This window comes from Heptranchias perlo, chromosome 14 (assembly GCF_035084215.1).
Source record: "Heptranchias perlo isolate sHepPer1 chromosome 14, sHepPer1.hap1, whole genome shotgun sequence".
NCBI lineage: Eukaryota > Metazoa > Chordata > Chondrichthyes > Hexanchiformes > Hexanchidae > Heptranchias > Heptranchias perlo.
In genome coordinates this window covers 2,768,251-2,786,916 of record NC_090338.1, presented here as the reverse complement: position 1 = coordinate 2,786,916, position 18,666 = coordinate 2,768,251, and the positions used below count along the sequence as shown (strand labels likewise).

Below are 18,666 nucleotides of genomic sequence, written 5' to 3'. Positions count from 1 at the left end.
ACAGAGGGTTCCCTGGGCATTGAATGCACGACCAGAAACAGTCGAGGAAGCAGAATCCGTAATTGCTTTTAAAAGAGAAGTGGATCAATATTTGAAAACAAAAAAATTTGTGTGGTTACGGGAGAAGGTAGTGGAATGGGACTAAGGGCAGCACTGTCGGAGGGTCAGTACTGAGGGAGCGCTGCACTGTCGGAGGGTCAGTACTGAGGGAGTGCTGCACTGTCGGAGGGTCAGTACTGAGGGAGCGCTGCACTGTCGGAGGGTCAGTACTGAGGGAGCGCTGCACTGTCGGAGGGTCAGTACTGAGGGAGCGCTGCACTGTCGGAGGGTCAGTACTGAGGGAGCGCCGCACTGTCGGAGGGTCAGTACTGAGGGAGCGCTGCACTGTCGGAGGGTCAGTACTGAGGGAGCGCTGCACTGTCGGAGGGTCAGTACTGAGGGAGCGCTGCACTGTCGGAGGGTCAGTACTGAGGGAGTGCTGCACTGTCGGAGGGGCAGTACTGAGGGAGCGCAGCACTGTCGGAGGGTCAGTACTGAGGGAGTGCTGCACTGTCGGAGGGTCAGTACTGAGGGAGTGCTGCACTGTCGGAGGGGCAGTACTGAGGGAGCGCAGCACTGTCGGAGGGTCAGTACTGAGGGAGCGCTGCACTGTCGGAGGGGCAGTACTGAGGGAGCGCAGCACTGTCGGAGGGTCAGTACTGAGGGAGTGCTGCACTGTCGGAGGGTCAGTACTGAGGGAGTGCTGCACTGTCGGAGGGGCAGTACTGAGGGAGCGCAGCACTGTCGGAGGGTCAGTACTGAGGGAGCGCTGCACTGTCGGAGGGTCAGTACTGAGTGAGTGCTGCACTGTCGGAGGGTCAGTACTGAGGGAGCGCTGCACTGTCGGAGGGTCAGTACTGAGGGAGCGCGGCACTGTCGGAGGGTCAGTACTGAGGGAGCGCTGCACTGTCGGAGGGTCAGTACTGAGGGAGTGCTGCACTGTCGGAGGGTCAGTACTGAGGGAGCGCTGCACTGTCGGAGGGTCAGTACTGAGGGAGTGCTGCACTGTCGGAGGGTCAGTACTGAGGGAGCGCTGCACTGTCGGAGGGTCAGTACTGAGTGAGTGCTGCACTGTCGGAGGGTCAGTACTGAGGGAGCGCTGCACTGTCGGAGGGTCAGTACTGAGGGAGCGCGGCACTGTCGGAGGGTCAGTACTGAGGGAGCGCTGCACTGTCGGGGGGTCAGTACCGAGGGAGCGCTGCACTGTCGGGGGGTCAGTACCGAGGGAGCGCTGCACTGTCGGAGGGTCAGTACTGAGGGAGTGCTGCACTGTCGGAGGGGCAGTACTGAGGGAGCGCCGCACTGTCGGAGGGTCAGTACTGAGGGAGCGCTGCACTGTCGGAGGGGCAGTACTGAGGGAGTGCTGCACTGTCGGAGGGCCAGTACTGAGGGAGCGCTGCACTGTCGGAGGGTCAGTACTGAGGGAGCGCTGCACTGTCGGAGGGTCAGTACTGAGGGAGCGCTGCACTGTCGGAGGGTCAGTACTGAGGGAGCGCTGCACTGTCGGAGGGTCAGTACTGAGGGAGCGCTGCACTGTCGGAGGGTCAGTACTGAGGGAGCGCTGCACTGTCGGAGGGTCAGTACTGAGTGAGCGCTGCACTGTCGGAGGGTCAGTACTGAGGGAGCGCTGCACTGTCGGAGGGTCAGTACTGAGGGAGCGCGGCACTGTCGGAGGGTCAGTACTGAGGGAGCGCTGCACTGTCGGGGGGTCAGTACTGAGGGAGCGCTGCACTGTCGGGGGGTCAGTACCGAGGGAGCGCTGCACTGTCGGAGGGTCAGTACTGAGGGAGTGCTGCACTGTCGGAGGGGCAGTACTGAGGGAGCGCCGCACTGTCGGAGGGTCAGTACTGAGGGAGCGCTGCACTGTCGGAGGGGCAGTACTGAGGGAGTGCTGCACTGTCGGAGGGTCAGTACTGAGGGAGCGCTGCACCGTCGGAGGGTCAGTACTGAGGGAGCGCTGCACTGTCGGGGGGTCAGTACTGAGGGAGTGCTGCACTGTCGGAGGGGCAGTACTGAGGGAGTGCTGCACTGTCGGAGGGGCAGTACTGAGGGAGTGCTGCACTGTCGGAGGGGCAGTACGGAGGCAGTGCTGCACTGTCAGAGGGTCAGTACTGAGGGAGCGCTGCACACCCGAGGTGCTATCTTTCGGATGAGATGTTAAACCGAGGCCTCGTCTGCTCTCTCAGGTGGATGTTAAAGATCCCACGGCTACTATTTGAAGAGCAGGTGAGTTCTCCCCGGTGTCCTGGAGCCAATATTTATCCATCAACTAACATCACTAAAACAGATTATCTGGTCATTATATCATTGCTGTTTGAGGGATCTTGCTGTGCACAAACTGCCACATTTCCTACATTACAACAGTGACCACACTTGAAAAGTGGAGCGGGCCTTTGGCTGAGCAGTAGCATTCCTACCTCTCAGTCAGAAGGTGCAAGGTTCAAACCCCACTGCAGACGGTCCCGGGGAGCGGAGACCGGAGCTCCAGACAGTCCCGGGGAGTAGAAGCCGGAGCTCCAGACAGTCCCGGGGAAGGGGAGACCGGAGCTCCAGAGAGTCCCGGGGAGTGGAGACCGGAGCTCCAGACAGTCCCGGGGAGAGGAGACCGGAGCTCCAGACAGTCCCGGGGAGTAGAGGCCGGAGCTCCAGACAGTCCCGGGGAGAGGAGGCCGGAGCTCCAGACAGTCCCGGGGAGTGGAGACCGGAGCTCCAGACAGTCCCGGGGAGTAGAGGCCGGAGCTCCAGACAGTCCCAGGGAGAGGAGACCGGAGCTCCAGACAGTCCCGGGGAGTAGAGGCCGGAGCTCCAGACAGTCCCGGGGAGAGGAGACCGGAGCTCCAGACAGTCTCGGGGAGTGGAGACCGGAGCTCCAGACAGTCCCGGGGAGAGGAGGCCGGAGCTCCAGACAGTCCCGGGGAGTGGAGACCGGAGCTCCAGACAGTCCCGGGGAGTGGAGACCGGAGCTCCAGACAGTCCCGGGGAGTGGAGACCGGAGCTCTGGCTCTGAATTCTGGGTTGACATCCAGCGGGATTCTCGGGCCCAGTGGGTGCCCCTCTCCCCCCCCCCCCCCCCCCCACCGTATGGGTTGTGGGAGCCCAGAAAACCCTCCCCCTGTACAGGACTAACCCCCCTATCGGCCGGTATAAAGATGGTTACGGCCATGGAAGGAGCATTCACGTCACGGCCTGTCAGACTGTTAATCAGCATGTGAATCCTCACACTGTTCTCTGCGGTCCCGGAAACATGCTAAGCTAAACTGTGCCACTGATTGTACTGGGGAGTTCGGCAGAGGATAAGGGAGTGGGGATTTGTAACACTGGGTCTCCGCCACTTTATGCTTGAAGCAAATTTCCAGAGGCATCCTTGGCATGAAAGCACCTGCCTGAAACAGGCACAAGTAACACGCTGGTGGTGTAAACTTCAGCCCATCAAAAACTCTGCTGCCCACATCCTAACTCGCACCAAATCCTGTTCACCCATCACCACCTCTGCCCGTTCTGACCGCCTGTCCATCCCCTTCACCCCGCCATTGGTGGCCGTGCCTTAAGCCGTCTGCGCCCTAAGCTGTAGAATTCTCTCCATATACCCCTCTGTCTCTCTCTCCTCCTTTAAGACACACCTTAAAAAACAAAAACAGGTCACACTGCACCTCGTCTGTGGCAAGTTAACCTCTTGTGTCCTGTCTGCTGAACAAATAATGTAAGTAGCAACCTAATTGCGTTGGCTGAAAGCAGAGCAGAGGATTTTCTGATTAGAATATTGTGCAAAATATTGTTGAGTATTAGAGATGACTTCATGGACATTGCCACGGTGATTAGTGCTGTAGCCAGGGTCAAATTATTTGCTGAGGCATACATGGCTGCCTTGCCCACAACAAATATGGCTGCCTTGCCCCCAACAAACATGGCTTCCATGCCTCCAACAAACATGGCTGCCTTGCCCACAACAAATATGGCTGCCTTGCCCCCAACAAACATGGCTGCCATGCCCCCAACAAACATGGCTGCCAAGCCCACAACAAACATGGTCACCCATGGTTGGGACTTTTAATAATATATTGCAACGTTGCGTGTGCATTTTAGCAAATCACTTTTTATCTTTATTGTAAACATGTAATAATGTTTATGCACTTAAATCTTTGCTTCTGTGCTTAATATTCTATTAAACCAGCTTGGTTTTTGGTAAACTCTGTGAGGGTCTCTGGGACAAGAGAGGCCTCAGCCTGCAGACCAAGCTCACAGTGGACAGGGCTGCCGTTCTGACCACCCTGCCTTATGCCTCAGGAACTTGGACAACATATTGGCACCACATCAAGAAACAGAATCACTTTTACCTGAGCTGCCTGAGTCGACTAATGAAGACCAGGTGGCAGGACAAGATCCCTGGCACCAAAGTTCTTACAAAAGCTGATGTGCCAAGCATTGATGCTCTGATCGTGAAGGCACGGCCACGAGGCTCAGGTTACGTGGTGCGCATGTCTGATGAACCAATCCCAGAGACGATCTTTTGTGGTGCATTGACAACCAGCAAGTGATTTTGAGGTGGTCAGAAAAAAAGAGATTTTAAGACTGTTAAAAAGCGACTCTGAAACAGGGTAAAATACATGCCCATCAGAGGGAACAATTTGCTCAATATAAGAAAGCTGGTCGAGAAACCATCCACGAAGATACCTCTTACTACGGGACCCATCTTATTGCTGACGCTGAATGTAAACACCAGCTGAGGGAGTCTGGCCTGAAGAATCAAGAGCCCCTGGTGTGTCCAGGCATCCACTGGTCAAGCTGTGGCCTCTCGTTCCCAACAAAAATAGGTCTCATCGGTCACCAAAGAACTCACTGCAATAAATGAGATGATATTCCAGCTGCGTCCCTCCATAAGACATTTATTCTGGGCCCTGGCAGCCTGGTCTAGTAGTTCAGGTCGACGTTAAAGAGCTCATGGCACTATTTGAAAAGCAGGGAGTTCTCCCGATGTCCTGACCAACATTCTTCCTTCAACCAACACCACCAAAACCAACAGATTAACTGAGCATTCACCTCATTGTTTCTTGTGGGAGATGCACAAGAGGCCAGAATTGGAGGATTGCAGAGATCTTGGATGGTTGCAGGGCTGGAGGAAGTTACAGAGATAGGGAGGGGCGAGGCCATGGAGGGATTTGAACACGAGGATGAGAATTTTAAATTTGAGGTGTTGGTGGACTGGGAGCCAGTGTAGTATTATTTTTAAAGTACTTGGTGAAACTTTGTTTGTTTATAGGTAGGCGCATGATGAAAAAGTTGCCTCTAAAACAAGTTCACTCACAGGATGACATCGCCATGAATGAAAATGTCACCCAGCCCCCTTGAGTTCCCCTCCTCCGACGGAGAGAAAGGTTTCTCGGACACTCCCGTCTAACGGCAAGGAGTCACTTGGAGCTCTGGATCGCGGACTCTCGTGCGGCTCCGTTTAAAAAACATTTAAATTCATTCTCGGGATGTAGACGTCGCTGGCGAGGCCGGCATTTATTGCCCATCCCTAATTGCCCTTGAGAAGGTGGTGGTGAGCCACCTTCTTGAACCGCTGCAGTCCGTGTGGTGAAGGTTCTCCCACAGTGCTGTTAGGAAGGGAGTTCCAGGATTTTGACCCAGCGACGATGAAGGAACGGCGATATATTTCCAAGTCGGGATGGTGTGTGACTTGGAGGGGAACATGCAGGTGGTGTTGTTCCCATACACCTGCTGCCCTTGTCCTTCTAGATGGTAGAGGTCACGGGGTCGGGAGGTATTAAAGTATCACAATAGGTGCGGCACAGGAGGAGGCCATTCGGCCCATCGTGCCTGTGCCGGCTCTTTGAAAGAGCTATTTCATTAGTCCCACTCCCCCTGCTCTTTCCCCAGAGCCCTGTAAATTTTTCCCCTTCAAGTATTTATCCAATTCCCTTTTGAAACTTACCATTGAATCTGCTTCCACCGCCCTTTCAGGCAGCGCATTCCAGATCAGAACAATTCTCTGCTTAAAAAAATGTTTCCTCATGTTGCCTCTGGTTCTTTTGCAAATTACCTTAAATCCGTGTCCTCTGGTTACTGACCCTCCTGCCACTGGAAACAGTTTCTCCTTATTTACTCTATCAAAACCGTTCATGATTTTGAACACCTCTATTAAATCTCCCCTTAACCTTCTCTGCTCGAAGGAGAACAATCCCAGCATCTCCAGTCTCTCCACATAACTGAAGTCCCTCATCCCTCGTTCCATTCTAGTAAATCTCCTCTGCACCCTCTCTAAGGCCTTCACATCCTTCCTAAAGTGTGGTGCCCAGAATAGAACACAATACTCCAGCTGAGGCCTAGCCAGTGTTTTATAAAGGTTTAGCAAAACTTCCTTGCTATTGTACTCTGTGCCTCTATTAATAAAACCCAGGATCCCATATGCTTTTTTTTTAAAAAACAGCTTTCTCAACTTGTCCTGCCACCTTCAAAGATTTGTGTACATTCACCCCCAGATCTCTCTGTTCCTGCACCCCATTTAAAATTGTACCATTTAGTTTATATTTTGCCTCTCCTCATTCTTCCTACCAAAATGTATCACTTCACACTTCTCTGCCATGTGTCTGCCCATTTCACCAGTCTGTCTCTGTCCTCCTGAAGTCTGTTACTATCCTCCACATTGATTACTACATTTCCAAGTTTCATGACATCTGCAAACTTTGAAATTATACCCTCTATATCCAAGTCCAGGTCATTAATATATATCAAAAAGAGCAGTGGTCCTGATACTGACCCCTGGGGAACACCACTGTAAACTTCCCTCCAGTCTGAAAAACAACCGTTCACCACTACTCTCTGCTTTCTGTCCCTTAGCCAATTTTGTAACCACTCTGTCACTGAACCTTTAATTCCATGGGCTTTAATTTTGCTCACAAGTATATTATGTGGTACTTTATCAAATGCCTTTTGAAAGTCCATATACACAACATCAACCCTCTCCGTTACTTCATCAAAAACGATTTTCCTAACAAATCCGTGCTGACTTTCATTTATTAGCCCGTATTTTTCCAAGTGCCAATTAATTCTATCCTGGATTATTGTCTAAAAGTTTCCCCACCACCGACGTTAGGCTGACTGGCCTGTAATGGCCGGGTTTATCCCTCTCCCCCTTTTTTGAACAGGGGTGTAACATTTGCAATTCTTCAGTCCGACAGCACCATCCCCGTATCTAAGGAGGATTGGAAGATTGTGGCCAGAGTCTCCGCAATTTCTACCCTTACTTCCCTCAGTAACCCAGGATGTGTCCCATCCGGACCGGGTGACTTTTCTACTTTGAGCGCTGCCAACCTTTTCAGTACCTCCTCTTTATTTGTATCCTTTATTTGTAGCAGTACACGCTGCAGCCACGGTGCGCCGGTGAAGGGAGTGAGCAGTACACGCTGCAGCCACGGTGCGCCGGTGGTGGAGGGAGTGAGCAGTACACGCTGCAGCCACGGTGCGCCGGTGGTGAAGGGAGTGAGCAGTACACGCTACAGCCACGGTGTGCCGGTGGTGAAGGGAGTGAGCAGTACACGCTGCAGCCATGGTGTGCCGGTGGTGAAGGGAGTGAGCAGTACACGCTACAGCCATGGTGTGCCGGTGGTGAAGGGAGTGAGCAGTACACGCTACAGCCATGGTGCGCCGCTGGTGGAGGGAGTGAGCAGTACACGCTACAGCCATGGTGTGCCGGTGGTGGAGGGAGTGAGCAGTACACGCTGCAGCCACGGTGCGCCGGTGGTGGAGGGAGTGAGCAGTACGCGCTGCAGCCACGGTGCGCTGCTGGTGGAGGGAGTGAGCAGTACACACTGCAGCCATGGTGTGCCGGTGGTGGAGGGAGGGAGCAGTACACGCTGCAGCCATGGTGTGCCGGTGGTGAAGGGAGTGAGCAGTACACGCTACAGCCATGGTGTGCCGGTGGTGAAGGGAGTGAGCTGCACACGCTGCAGCCACGGTGTGCCGGTGAAGGGAGTGAGCAGTACACACTGCAGCCACGGTGTGCCGGTGAAGGGAGTGAGCAGTACACGCTACAGCCACGGTGCGCCGGTGGTGAAGGGAGTGAGCAGTACATGCTGCAGCCACGGTGCGCTGGTGGTGGAGGGAGTGAGCAGTACACGCTACAGCCACGGTGTGCCGGTGAAGGGAGTGAGCAGTACACACTGCAGCCACGGTGTGCCGGTGAAGGGAGTGAGCAGTACACACTGCAGCCACGGTGCGCCGGTGGTGAAGGGAGTGAGCAGTACACGCTACAGCCACGGTGTGCCGGTGAAGGGAGTGAGCAGTACACACTGCAGCCACGGTGCGCCAGTGATGGAGGGAGTGAGGGGAGTGAGCAGTACATGCTGCAGCCACGGTGCGCCGGTGGTGAAGGGAGTGAGCAGTACACGCTGCAGCCACGGTGCGCCGGTGGTGAAGGGAGTGAGGGGAGTGAGCAGTACACACTGCAGCCACGGTGCGCCAGTGATGGAGGGAGTGAGGGGAGTGAGCAGTACATGCTGCAGCCACGGTGCGCCGGTGGTGAAGGGAGTGAGCAGTACACGCTGCAGCCACGGTGCGCCGGTGGTGAAGGGAGTGAGCAGTACACGCTGCAGCCACGGTGCGCCGGTGGTGAAGGGAGTGAGGGGAGTGAGCAGTACATGCTGCAGCCACGGTGCGCCGGTGGTGGAGGGAGCGAGGGGAGTGAGGAGTACACACTGCAGCCACGGTGCGCCGGTGGTGGAGGGAGCGAGGGGAGTGAGCAGTACATGCTGCAGCCACGGTGCGCCGGTGGTGGAGGGAGCGAGGGGAGTGAGCAGTACATGCTGCAGCCACGGTGCGCCGGTGGTGGAGGGAGCGAGGGGAGTGAGCAGTACATGCTGCAGCCACGGTGCGCTGGTGGTGGAGGGAGTGGGTGTTTGCAGTTGTCTGCAGCGATAGGTTGTCTCTCACAGACTGCAGAGCTGCACATTCTGCCGTGTGGAGGAAGTGGCTTATCACCGAGCGTTATAAATGATCCAGTGAAAACTCCCCTACCAGTCACCTCAATCTAACCTCTACCAAGGCTACTTCTGCACTTGTACATTGTGAGATCACATTAAGTCACCCCACCCTACAGTCCCATCACACGATCCAACTGCATCATGACTAATTTATTTAATAAATTCAATTAATTAAATAAAAATCTGGAATTAAAATACTAGTATCAGTAATGGTGGCCATGAAACTACCGGATTGTCGTAAAAACCCATCTGGTTCACTAATGTCCTTTAGGGAAGGAAGCCTGCCTATATGTGACTCCAGACCCACAGCAATGTGGTTGATTCTTAATTGCCCTCTGAAATGGCCTAGCAAGCCATTCAGTTGTAAAATCTCGCTACGAAAAGTCATAATAAGAATAAAACCGGACGGACCACCCGGCATTGGACCACGAGGCACCGGACACGACAACGGCAAAACACCAAGCCCAGTCGACCCTGCAAGGTCCTCCTTACTAACATCTGGGGACTTGTGCCAAAATTGGGAGAGCTGTCCCACAGACTAGTCAAGCAACAGCCTGACATAGCCATACTCACATAATCATATCTTTCAGCCAACGTCCCAGACTCTTCCATCACCATCCCTGGGTATGTCCTGTCCCACCGGCAGGACAGACCCACCAGAGGTGGTGGTACAGTGATATACAGTCAGGAGGGAGTGGCCCTGGGAGTCCTCAACATTGACTCTGGACCCCATGAAATCTCATGGCATCAGGTCAAACATGGGCAAGGAAACCTCCTGCTGATTACCACCTACCGTCCTCCCTCAGCTGATGAATCAGTCCTCCTCCATGTTGAACACCACTTGGAGGAAGCACTGAGGGTAGCAAGGGCACAAAATGTACTCTGGGTGGGGGACTTCAATGTCCATCACCAAGAGTGGCTCGGTAGCACCACTACTGACCGAGCTGGCCGAGTCCTGAAGGACATAGCTGCTAGACTGGGACTGCGGCAGGTGGTGAGCGAACCAACACGAGGGAAAAACTTACTTGACCTTGTCCTCACCAATCTACCTGTCGCAAATGCATCTGTCCATGACAGTATTGGTAGGAGTGACCACCGCACAGTCCTCGTGGATATGAAATCCCGTCTTCACACTGAGGACACCATCCAACGTGTTGTGTGGCACTACCACCGTGCTAAATGGGATAGATTCAGAACAGATCTAGCAGCTCAAAACTGGGCATCCACGAGGCGCTGTGGGCCATCAGCAGCAGCAGAATTGTATTCCAGCACAATCTGTAACCTCATGGCCCGGCATATTCCTCACTCTACCATTACCAACAAGCCAGGGGATCAACCCTGGTTCAATGAGGAGTGTGGAAGAGCATGCCAGGAGCAGCACCAGGCGTACCGAAAAATGAGGTGCCAACCTGGTGAAGCTACAACTCAGGACTACATGCATGCTAAACAGCGGAAGCAACATGCTATAGACAGAGCTAAGCGATTCCACAACCAACGGATCAGATCAAAGCTCTGCAGTCCTGCCACATCCAGTCGTGAATGGTGGTGGACAATTAAACAACTAACTGGAGGGGGAGGCTCTGCAAACATCCCCATTCTCAATGATGGCGGAGTCCAGCACGTGAGTGCAAAAGACAAGGCTGAAGCGTTTGCAACCATCTTCAGCCAGTAGTGCCGAGTGGATAATCCATCTCAGCCTCCTCCCGATATCCCCACCATCACGGAAGCCAGTCTTCGGCCAATTCGATTCACTCCACGTGATATCAAGAAACGGCTGAGTGCACTGGATACAGCAAAGGCTATGGGCCCCGACAACATCCCAGCTGTAGTGCTGAAGACTTGTGCTCCAGAACTAGCTGCGCCTCTAGCCAAGCTGTTCCAGTACAGCTACAACACTGGCATCCACCCGACAATGTGGAAAATTGCCCAGGTATGTCCTGTCCACAAAAAGCAGGACAAATCCAATCCGGCCAATTACCGCCCCATCAGTCTACTCTCAATCATCAGCAAAGTGATGGAAGGTGTCGTCGACAGTGCTATCAAGCGGCACTTACTCACCAATAACCTGCTCACTGATGCTCAGTTTGGGTTCCGCCAGGACCACTCGGCTCCAGACCTCATTACAGCCTTGGTCCAAACATGGACAAAAGAGCTGAATTCCAGAGGTGAGGCGAGAGTGACTGCCCTTGACATCAAGGCAGCATTTGACCGAGTGTGGCACCAAGGAGCCCGAGTAAAATTGAAGTCAATGGGAATCAGGGGGAAAACTCTCCAGTGGCTGGAGTCATACCTGGCACAAAGGAAGATGGTAGTGGTTGTTGGAGGCCAGTCATCTCAGCCCCAGGGCATTGCTGCAGGAGTTCCTCAGGGCACTGTCCTTGGCCCAACCATCTTCAGCTGCTTCATTAATGACCTTCCCTCCATCATAAGGTCAGAAATGGGGATGTTCGCTGATGACTGCACAGTGTTCAGTTCCATTCGCAACCCCTCAGATAATGAAGCAGTCCGAGCCTGCATGCAGCAAGACCTGGACAACATCCAGGCTTGGGCTCATAAGTGGCAAGTAACATTCGCGCCAGATAAGTGCCAGGCAATGACCATCTCCAACAAGAGAGAGTCTAACCACCTCCCCTTGACATTCAACGGCATTACCATCGCCGAATCCCCCACCATCAACATCCTGGGGGTCACCATTGACCAGAAACTTAACTGGAGCAGCCATATAAATACTGTGGCTACGAGAGCAGGTCAGAGGCTGGGTATTCTGCGGCGAGTGACTCACCTCCTGACTCCCCAAAGCCTTTCCACTATCTACAAGGCACAAGTCAGGAGTGTGATGGAATACTCTCCACTTGCCTGGATGAGTGCAGCTCCAACAACACTCAAGAAGCTCGACACCATCCAAGATAAAGCAGCCCGCTTGATTGGCACCCCATCCACCACCCTAAACATTCACTCCCTTCACCACCGGCGCACTGTGGCTGCAGTGTGCACCATCCACAGGATGCACTGTAGCAACTCGCCAAGGTTTCTTCGACAGCACCTCCCAAACCCGCGACCTCTACCACCTAGAAGGACAAGGGCAGCAGGCGCATGGGAACAACACCACCTGCACGTTCCCCTCCAAGTCACACACCATCCCGACTTGGAAATATATCGCCGTTCCTTCATTGTCGCTGGGTCAAAATCCTGGAACTCCCTTCCTAACAGCATTGTGGGAGAACCGTCACCACACGGACTGCAGCGGTTCAAGAAGGCGGCTCACCACCACCTTCTCGAGGGCAATTAGGGATGGGCAATAAATGCCGGCCTTGCCAGCGACGCCCACATCCCGTGAACGAATAAAAAAAAAATTCTGGGTTTTTGCCTTCAATCCCCCACCTGGAACCCATTCAGTGTGTGGATCATTCTGTGTGTGTGTGTGTGTGTGTGTGTGTGTGTGAGAGAGAGAGTGAGGAACCTCCTAAATTTGTTTTTTTCACCAGTTTGACCCTCTCTGCTCCACCTGTCGCGGTTTAGTTTGAAGTATTGCTCCTGACTTACCTTTTCTATTCCGTTTCCTGTCTCATACTCTGTAAACTGTCACCAGTCATTTTTCTGTATTTAATAGTTGGATACATTCACATACAAGACACAGCAGAGCTGCCCAGAGTGAGAAATAAGATTTCTAATGCACACTGACTGTCTACTGCAGTGTGAGTGCGGTGTGTCTACAGAGAGGAAGAGGCCCGAGAGCCCAGAGAAAGGGACACCTGGCACAGTGGAAGAGGAGACTGGGAGGCTGAGGAAGAGAGCGAGAGGCTGGGAGAGCGGGCACGAGACCGGGAGAGCAGGCACGAGACCGGGACAGCGGGCACGAGACCGGGAGAGCGGGCACGAGACCGGGAGAGCGGGCACGAGACCGGGAGCCTGAGAAAAGAAAGCAGAGGAACAGGAGTCTGGGAGGGTGACAGGAGATTTAGAACAGACGGCAGGAGAAACATCTTCAGAGAGAGAGTTGTGAGGCCGTGGAATTCACTCCCAGGGTCAGTGGTTGAGGCAGAAACTGTATCAATATTGAAGATTAGATTGGTGAGGGGAGATGAAGAAAAAGGGATTGAAGGGAAGGGAACAAGGAGGGGGAATGTGATCAGGACTATTTATTTGCTTGAATGGTAAACGCTGCCATGAACTGGTTGGGCCGAATGGCCTGTTTCCTGTTCTATCCTCTGTATTACATTCGGCCCGTCGTGCCAGTGCTGTCCACCTAAGAGGGCAGGCGGGACCTTGGTTGAACGTCGCATCCAAAAGACAGCTCCTCCGACAGTGCAGCACTCCCTCAGTACTGACCCTCGACAGTGCAGCGCTCCCTCAGTGCTGACCCTCCGACAGTGCAGCACTCCCTCAGTACTGACCCTCGACAGTGCAGCACTCCCTCCGTGCTGACCCTCGACAGTGCAGCGCTCCCTCAGTACTGACCCTCCGACAGTGCAGCACTCCCTCAGTGCTGACCCTCCGACAGTGCAGCACTCCCTCAGTACTGCACCAGGAGTGTCAGTGCAATGATAAAGATCGGTCAGTCCAGATCACTGGAACACTTTCTGTAAGATGGATTTTTCCTCTGGATACCACAGATCTGTGTAAGCAGGTTACACGCTAGTGTGTTCAAGCAGACAGACCAGTTAGCACAGAAGGGACAAGTGCTGGTCTGTGCAGTACTGTCAGATTACACTTCATTAGAAAGGCTCACATGAATCTTGGATTTTTTTTTAAAAAGCACTGCCGCCTGCTGTAAAATTCTTGCCCGAGGTAGAACAAATATCAGGAGAAAAGACAGACCTTGGATTTCAAAGACTTGTGGGCAGCAGTGCCTTTATTTTCAGACAGAAATTGCTTCATTTAAGATTACACGGAAGTACCAGTTTTCACCATTTGATGTACCCCTACACCCTCCGGATTATTACCATTGGGGAAAATTTGAAAGACATTCTCTGGACACAGCGTTTCTGGATATGGTACCAGAGATGTTTGAGTTCTGGAGACACCTCACCGGCTCAACTAGGCAGGAATTCACCTTGTGGTGAGTTGTGCTTAAAGCCGATTTTAAAATTCTCATTCCTCCATGGCCTCGCCCCTCCCTATCTCTGTAACCTCCTCCAGCCCTACAACCCTCCGAGATCTCTGCGCTCCTCCAATTCTGACCTCTTGCGCATCCCCGATTTTAATCGTTCCACCATGGGCCCTAAGCTCTGGAATTCCCTCCCTAAACCTCTCCGACTCTCTCTCCTCCTTTAAGACGCTCCTTAAAAACCTACCTCTTTGACCAAGCTTTTGATCACCTGTCCCAATATCTCCTTAATGTGGCTCGGTGTCAAATTTTGTTTGATAATTGCTCCCGTGAAGCGCCTTGGGACATTTTACCACGTTAAAAGCGCTATATAAATGCAAGTTGTTGTTGTTAATAATGCAGCTCACTTGTGAAGGCCTTTAGTACAGCGGTAGGGTGCTACTACGTACCATGTAAACCCAGTACGGTGAGCATGTACATTAAACATTATCGCAGCTGGTTTGAATACTTTGAGGGTTATCTGTGCACTAATTAAGGATCAGGGGCGCTATGGGAATGGGAATTACTGCCAGGGCCAAACTTTAACAAGCACACTATAGTCAAAGAAGCAGCACCTCTGGCTCACCAACAACTCCCCGCAATCCCAACATCAAATCATCGACACCTGCCCAAGTACATGATTACCTCCCCTCACCCAGAACGGGGTTACTTCTGTACTGGAATCAACACTGCCAAAAGAGCACGTTTTACCAAGGACCTGAATTAAGGCTTTTGCTCCTATCTGTCTCGGGCTAAATTCAAACCCAGCTCCCAGCCAGTGCCCCATTCTGTCAGTCAATGGAAGCCCTGTAACCCTACACCTACTTAAGCATCAGGTGTCTGTGGAACGAGACCTTAAAAACAGGCAAACACAGTATTAACATTCAGAGCGTTGAATGAAGAGTGAACAATTCCTGCAGATTCGAAAATACAGCTAACTTTTTCTGATATGTAAATCACCTTGAATACCAATAGATGCCTGGAGTACACTGCGCTGTATACTGATGTGCACACAGGCCACCGATACTTGCCTCAGTTGTTCAGTGCAGCTCTCTGGTCACACTAACTACTTCCACAGCAACAGAATTACTGTGCAACTCAAGGACTGTGACCTGTGTGCCACTAAGCCTATTACTGGTATCTACAGGATAGGGCAGAGGTTCTCAAACTGGGGGGCACACTCCCCCTGGGGAGGGGGACGGGGGGGGGGGCGTGACAAGGTTAGTGAGGGGGGTGGGGGGGCATGAGGGCACATGGGATTTGTCCCCCAAATCCTGAGATTACAGGTGTGGCACCAAAGTATCATTGAGCAATGAGCTCACCCCGTTTTGGTGCCTCCTCTCACGCGCTACATAACTGATGGGGGAAGTGACATTCTGTGTTTGATAATCGGGAACCAACGGAGCGGATTTCTTTGAAGCGTAAAGTTGAGGTGAAAGAAGAATCAGGAAATACAATCCTCCTACTTGGACTTGGGATTCACATCGACTGGTCTCGACATCAATATGTGGGTTCCTAGAAAGAGGACGTGTGCATGGGACGTGAATCTTCAAAGGGGGGGAGGGGGGGGGGGGGGGGGGGGGAGGAAGAGCAAAAAAAGATTTGGGATCCTTCGTGCGAGAGGGGGAAATGCACACGCGCACGTTACAACAGTACTTCATTGGCTGTGAAGCGCTTTGGGACATCCTGAGGTTGTGAAAGGTGCTGGAGAAATTCAAGTTTGTTTTTTTCTTTAAGCCAACGCACTTCTATTGTGCAATTCATCGTCTCAAATTGCTGTCACCACCTATAGCACCCAGCGGTTATACAGCTGTCTCCAGACACAGTCCAAGGTCTGTAATTGTATCATAGGTCAAGAGGAGGGGGGGGGGAAATCGAGAATGAGAACGTCTCACACCCACTAGCAACTATACTGGAATCTGACCGACTCTGCCTCGCTCCGAAGCAGTCCATTGTGCCGCACGATGCGGTGGATTTATGTCATGTCGTCGATAATGGAGCACATGGCCGCGTCCTTATCACTAACTTGTTCTTTCTTGGACAAAGAGTCCCTGTCGGAATCCGCCCGCGCACAGCAGCCGCTCTGCTCCACGTCCATGGGCTCGGCCTTGACCTTAGCCAGAAGGTCACCGGCTTGGACCAGGTCATCAGGCAGCGAGGACAGGCTGCTCTGTATCACCTCCACCGCCCGGTCCAGGTGCTTCTGAAACCGCTCGGCCGTCTCCAGCCGCTGCCTCTTCTGCACCTCCATCATCACGCGCAGGGTCTCCCTGGCCTGGTGCGGCCGGTACTCGTTGATCAGGTGGTGCATGTGCACGAACAAAAGCTTCAGGTCCTCCAGTTTCTCCTCCCGCTTGATGCTCCCGGGGCTCTTGATCAGGATGTCCAGCAGGTCCAGGAAGTTCACCAGGATGGACATATTGAGCTTCTTCAGCTCCTTCTTGTGGTCGAACTGCGACGGGTGCAGCCTCTCGATGCCCTGACCCTCCAAGGGGCGGATGATCAGGTCGTCGCACTGGAACTGGTTGCCAAACATGGTGTAGCTGTCCCTGATGGGAGGGGGGGGCTTGGGGGCATGGCCCTTGCGGACATTGTCGTCTGTATATTCCTTGTAGTACTGCGTCGGAGGCAGGGGCAAGGCACTCACCTGCTGGGGCTCCCCCATCGCGCTGAATGGAATTGGAACTAGAGGGAAGACAATGCAATGAGATTGATCCTGTTCTTTCATTTTTCATTCCCGGGAAGGCCGGCATTTATTGCCCATCCCTAGTTGCCCCTTGAGAAGGTGGCGGAGGGCCTTCTTCTTGAACATGTGGCTCGTTATTCTTGGTTTTGATACAACTGAGTGTCTCGCTGGGCCCCTTCAGAGGGCAGTTAAGAGTCAACCACGTTGGTGTGGGGACTGGACTCACAATAGTCATAGACCAATAATAATCCAGAGAATGAGAGTTCAAATCCCACCACTGCAGTTCAGGAATTTCAATTCAGTTTAATAATCAATATTTGGATATAAAAAGCTGGTTATCAGTAAAAGTGACCGTGAAGCTGTCGGATTGCCGTAAAAACCCAACTGTTTCATTAATGTTCCTTTAGGGAAAGAAACCTGCCGTCCTTACCCTGTCTGGGCCTATATGTGACTCCAGTCCCACACCAGCTTGGTTGAGGTGGAAGACGTGGGTATGGTTCTGAATGAATACTTTGTGTCCGTCTTCACAAAGGAGAGGGACGATGCAGAGATTGTAGTTAAGGAGGAGGAGTGTGAAATATTGGATGTGATAAACATAGTATGGAGGAAGTATTAAGGGGATTAGCATCTTTGAACGTAGATAAATCGCCAGGCCGGATGAAATGTATCCCAGGCTGTTAAAAGAAGCAAGGGAGGAAATAGCGGAGGCTCTGACCATCATTTTCCAATCCTCTCTGGATATAGGCATGGTGCCGGAGGATTGGAGGACTGCTAACGTTGTACGGATGTTTAAAAAGGGAGAAAGGGATAGACCGAATAATTACAGGCCAGTCAGCCTGGTGGGCAAATTATTGGAATCGATTCTGAGGGATGGATAAATCGTCATTTAGAAAGGCACGGAGTAATCAAGGACAGTCAGCATGGATTTGTTAAGGAAGGTCGTGTCTGACGAACTTGATTAAATTTTTTGAGGCGGTAACAAGGAGGGTCGATGAGGGTAGCGCGTTTGATGTAGCTTCACAAGGTCCCACATGGCAGACTGGTCAGGAAAGTAAAAGCCCATGGGATACAAGAGAAAGTGGCAAGTTAGATCAAAAATTGGCTTAGTGGCAGGAAGCAAAGGGTAATGGTCGACAGGTGTTTTTATGACTGGAAGGCTGTTTCCAGTGGGGTTCTGTAGGGTTCAGTATGAGGTCCCTTGCTTTTTATGGTATATATCAATGATTTAGACTTAAAAAGAGGGCATGATTAAGAAGTTTGCAGATAACACAAAAATTGGCCGTGTGGTTGATAGTGAGGAGGAAAGCTGTAGACTGCAGGAAGATATCAATGGACTGGTCAGGTGGGCAGAAAAGTGGCAAATGGAATTCAATCCGGAGAAGTGTGAGGTAATGCATTTGTGGAGGGCAAACAAGGCAAGAGAATACACAATAAATGGGAGGATACTGAGAGGTGTAGAGGAAGTGAGGGACCTTGGAGTGCATGTCCACAGATCCCTGAAGGTAGCAGGACAGGTAGATAAGGTGGTTAAGAAGGCATATGGAATACTTTCCTTTATTAGCCGAGGCATCGAATATAAGAGCAGGGAGATTATGCTGGAACTGTATAAAACACTGGTTAGGCCACAGCTTGAGTACTGTGTACAGTTCTGGTCACCACTTTACAGGAAGGATGTGATTGCACTAGAGAGGGTACAGAGGAGATTTACGAGGATGTTGCCAGGACTGGAGAATTTTAGCTATGAGGAAAGATTGGATAGGCTGGGGTTGTTTTCCTTGGAAGAGGAGGCTGAGGGGAGATTTAATTGAGGTGTAAAGAATTATGAGGGGTCCAGATAGAGTGGATAGGAAGGACCTATTTTGCTTAGCAGAGAGGTC

The 18,666-nt window shown here is 52.4% G+C and overlaps 1 protein-coding gene across 1 annotated transcript; it reads right to left on the bottom strand.

Moving 5' to 3' along the window:
* Positions 1–13,836: 13,836 nt before the first annotated feature.
* Positions 13,837–16,812, bottom strand: med7 (mediator complex subunit 7). The gene has a single exon (XM_067995945.1). The coding sequence runs from the start codon at positions 16,766–16,768 to the stop codon at positions 16,079–16,081; it is 690 nt and encodes a 229-aa protein (XP_067852046.1). The 5' UTR covers positions 16,769–16,812; the 3' UTR covers positions 13,837–16,078.
* Between the last annotated feature and the right edge of the window lie 1,854 nt (positions 16,813–18,666).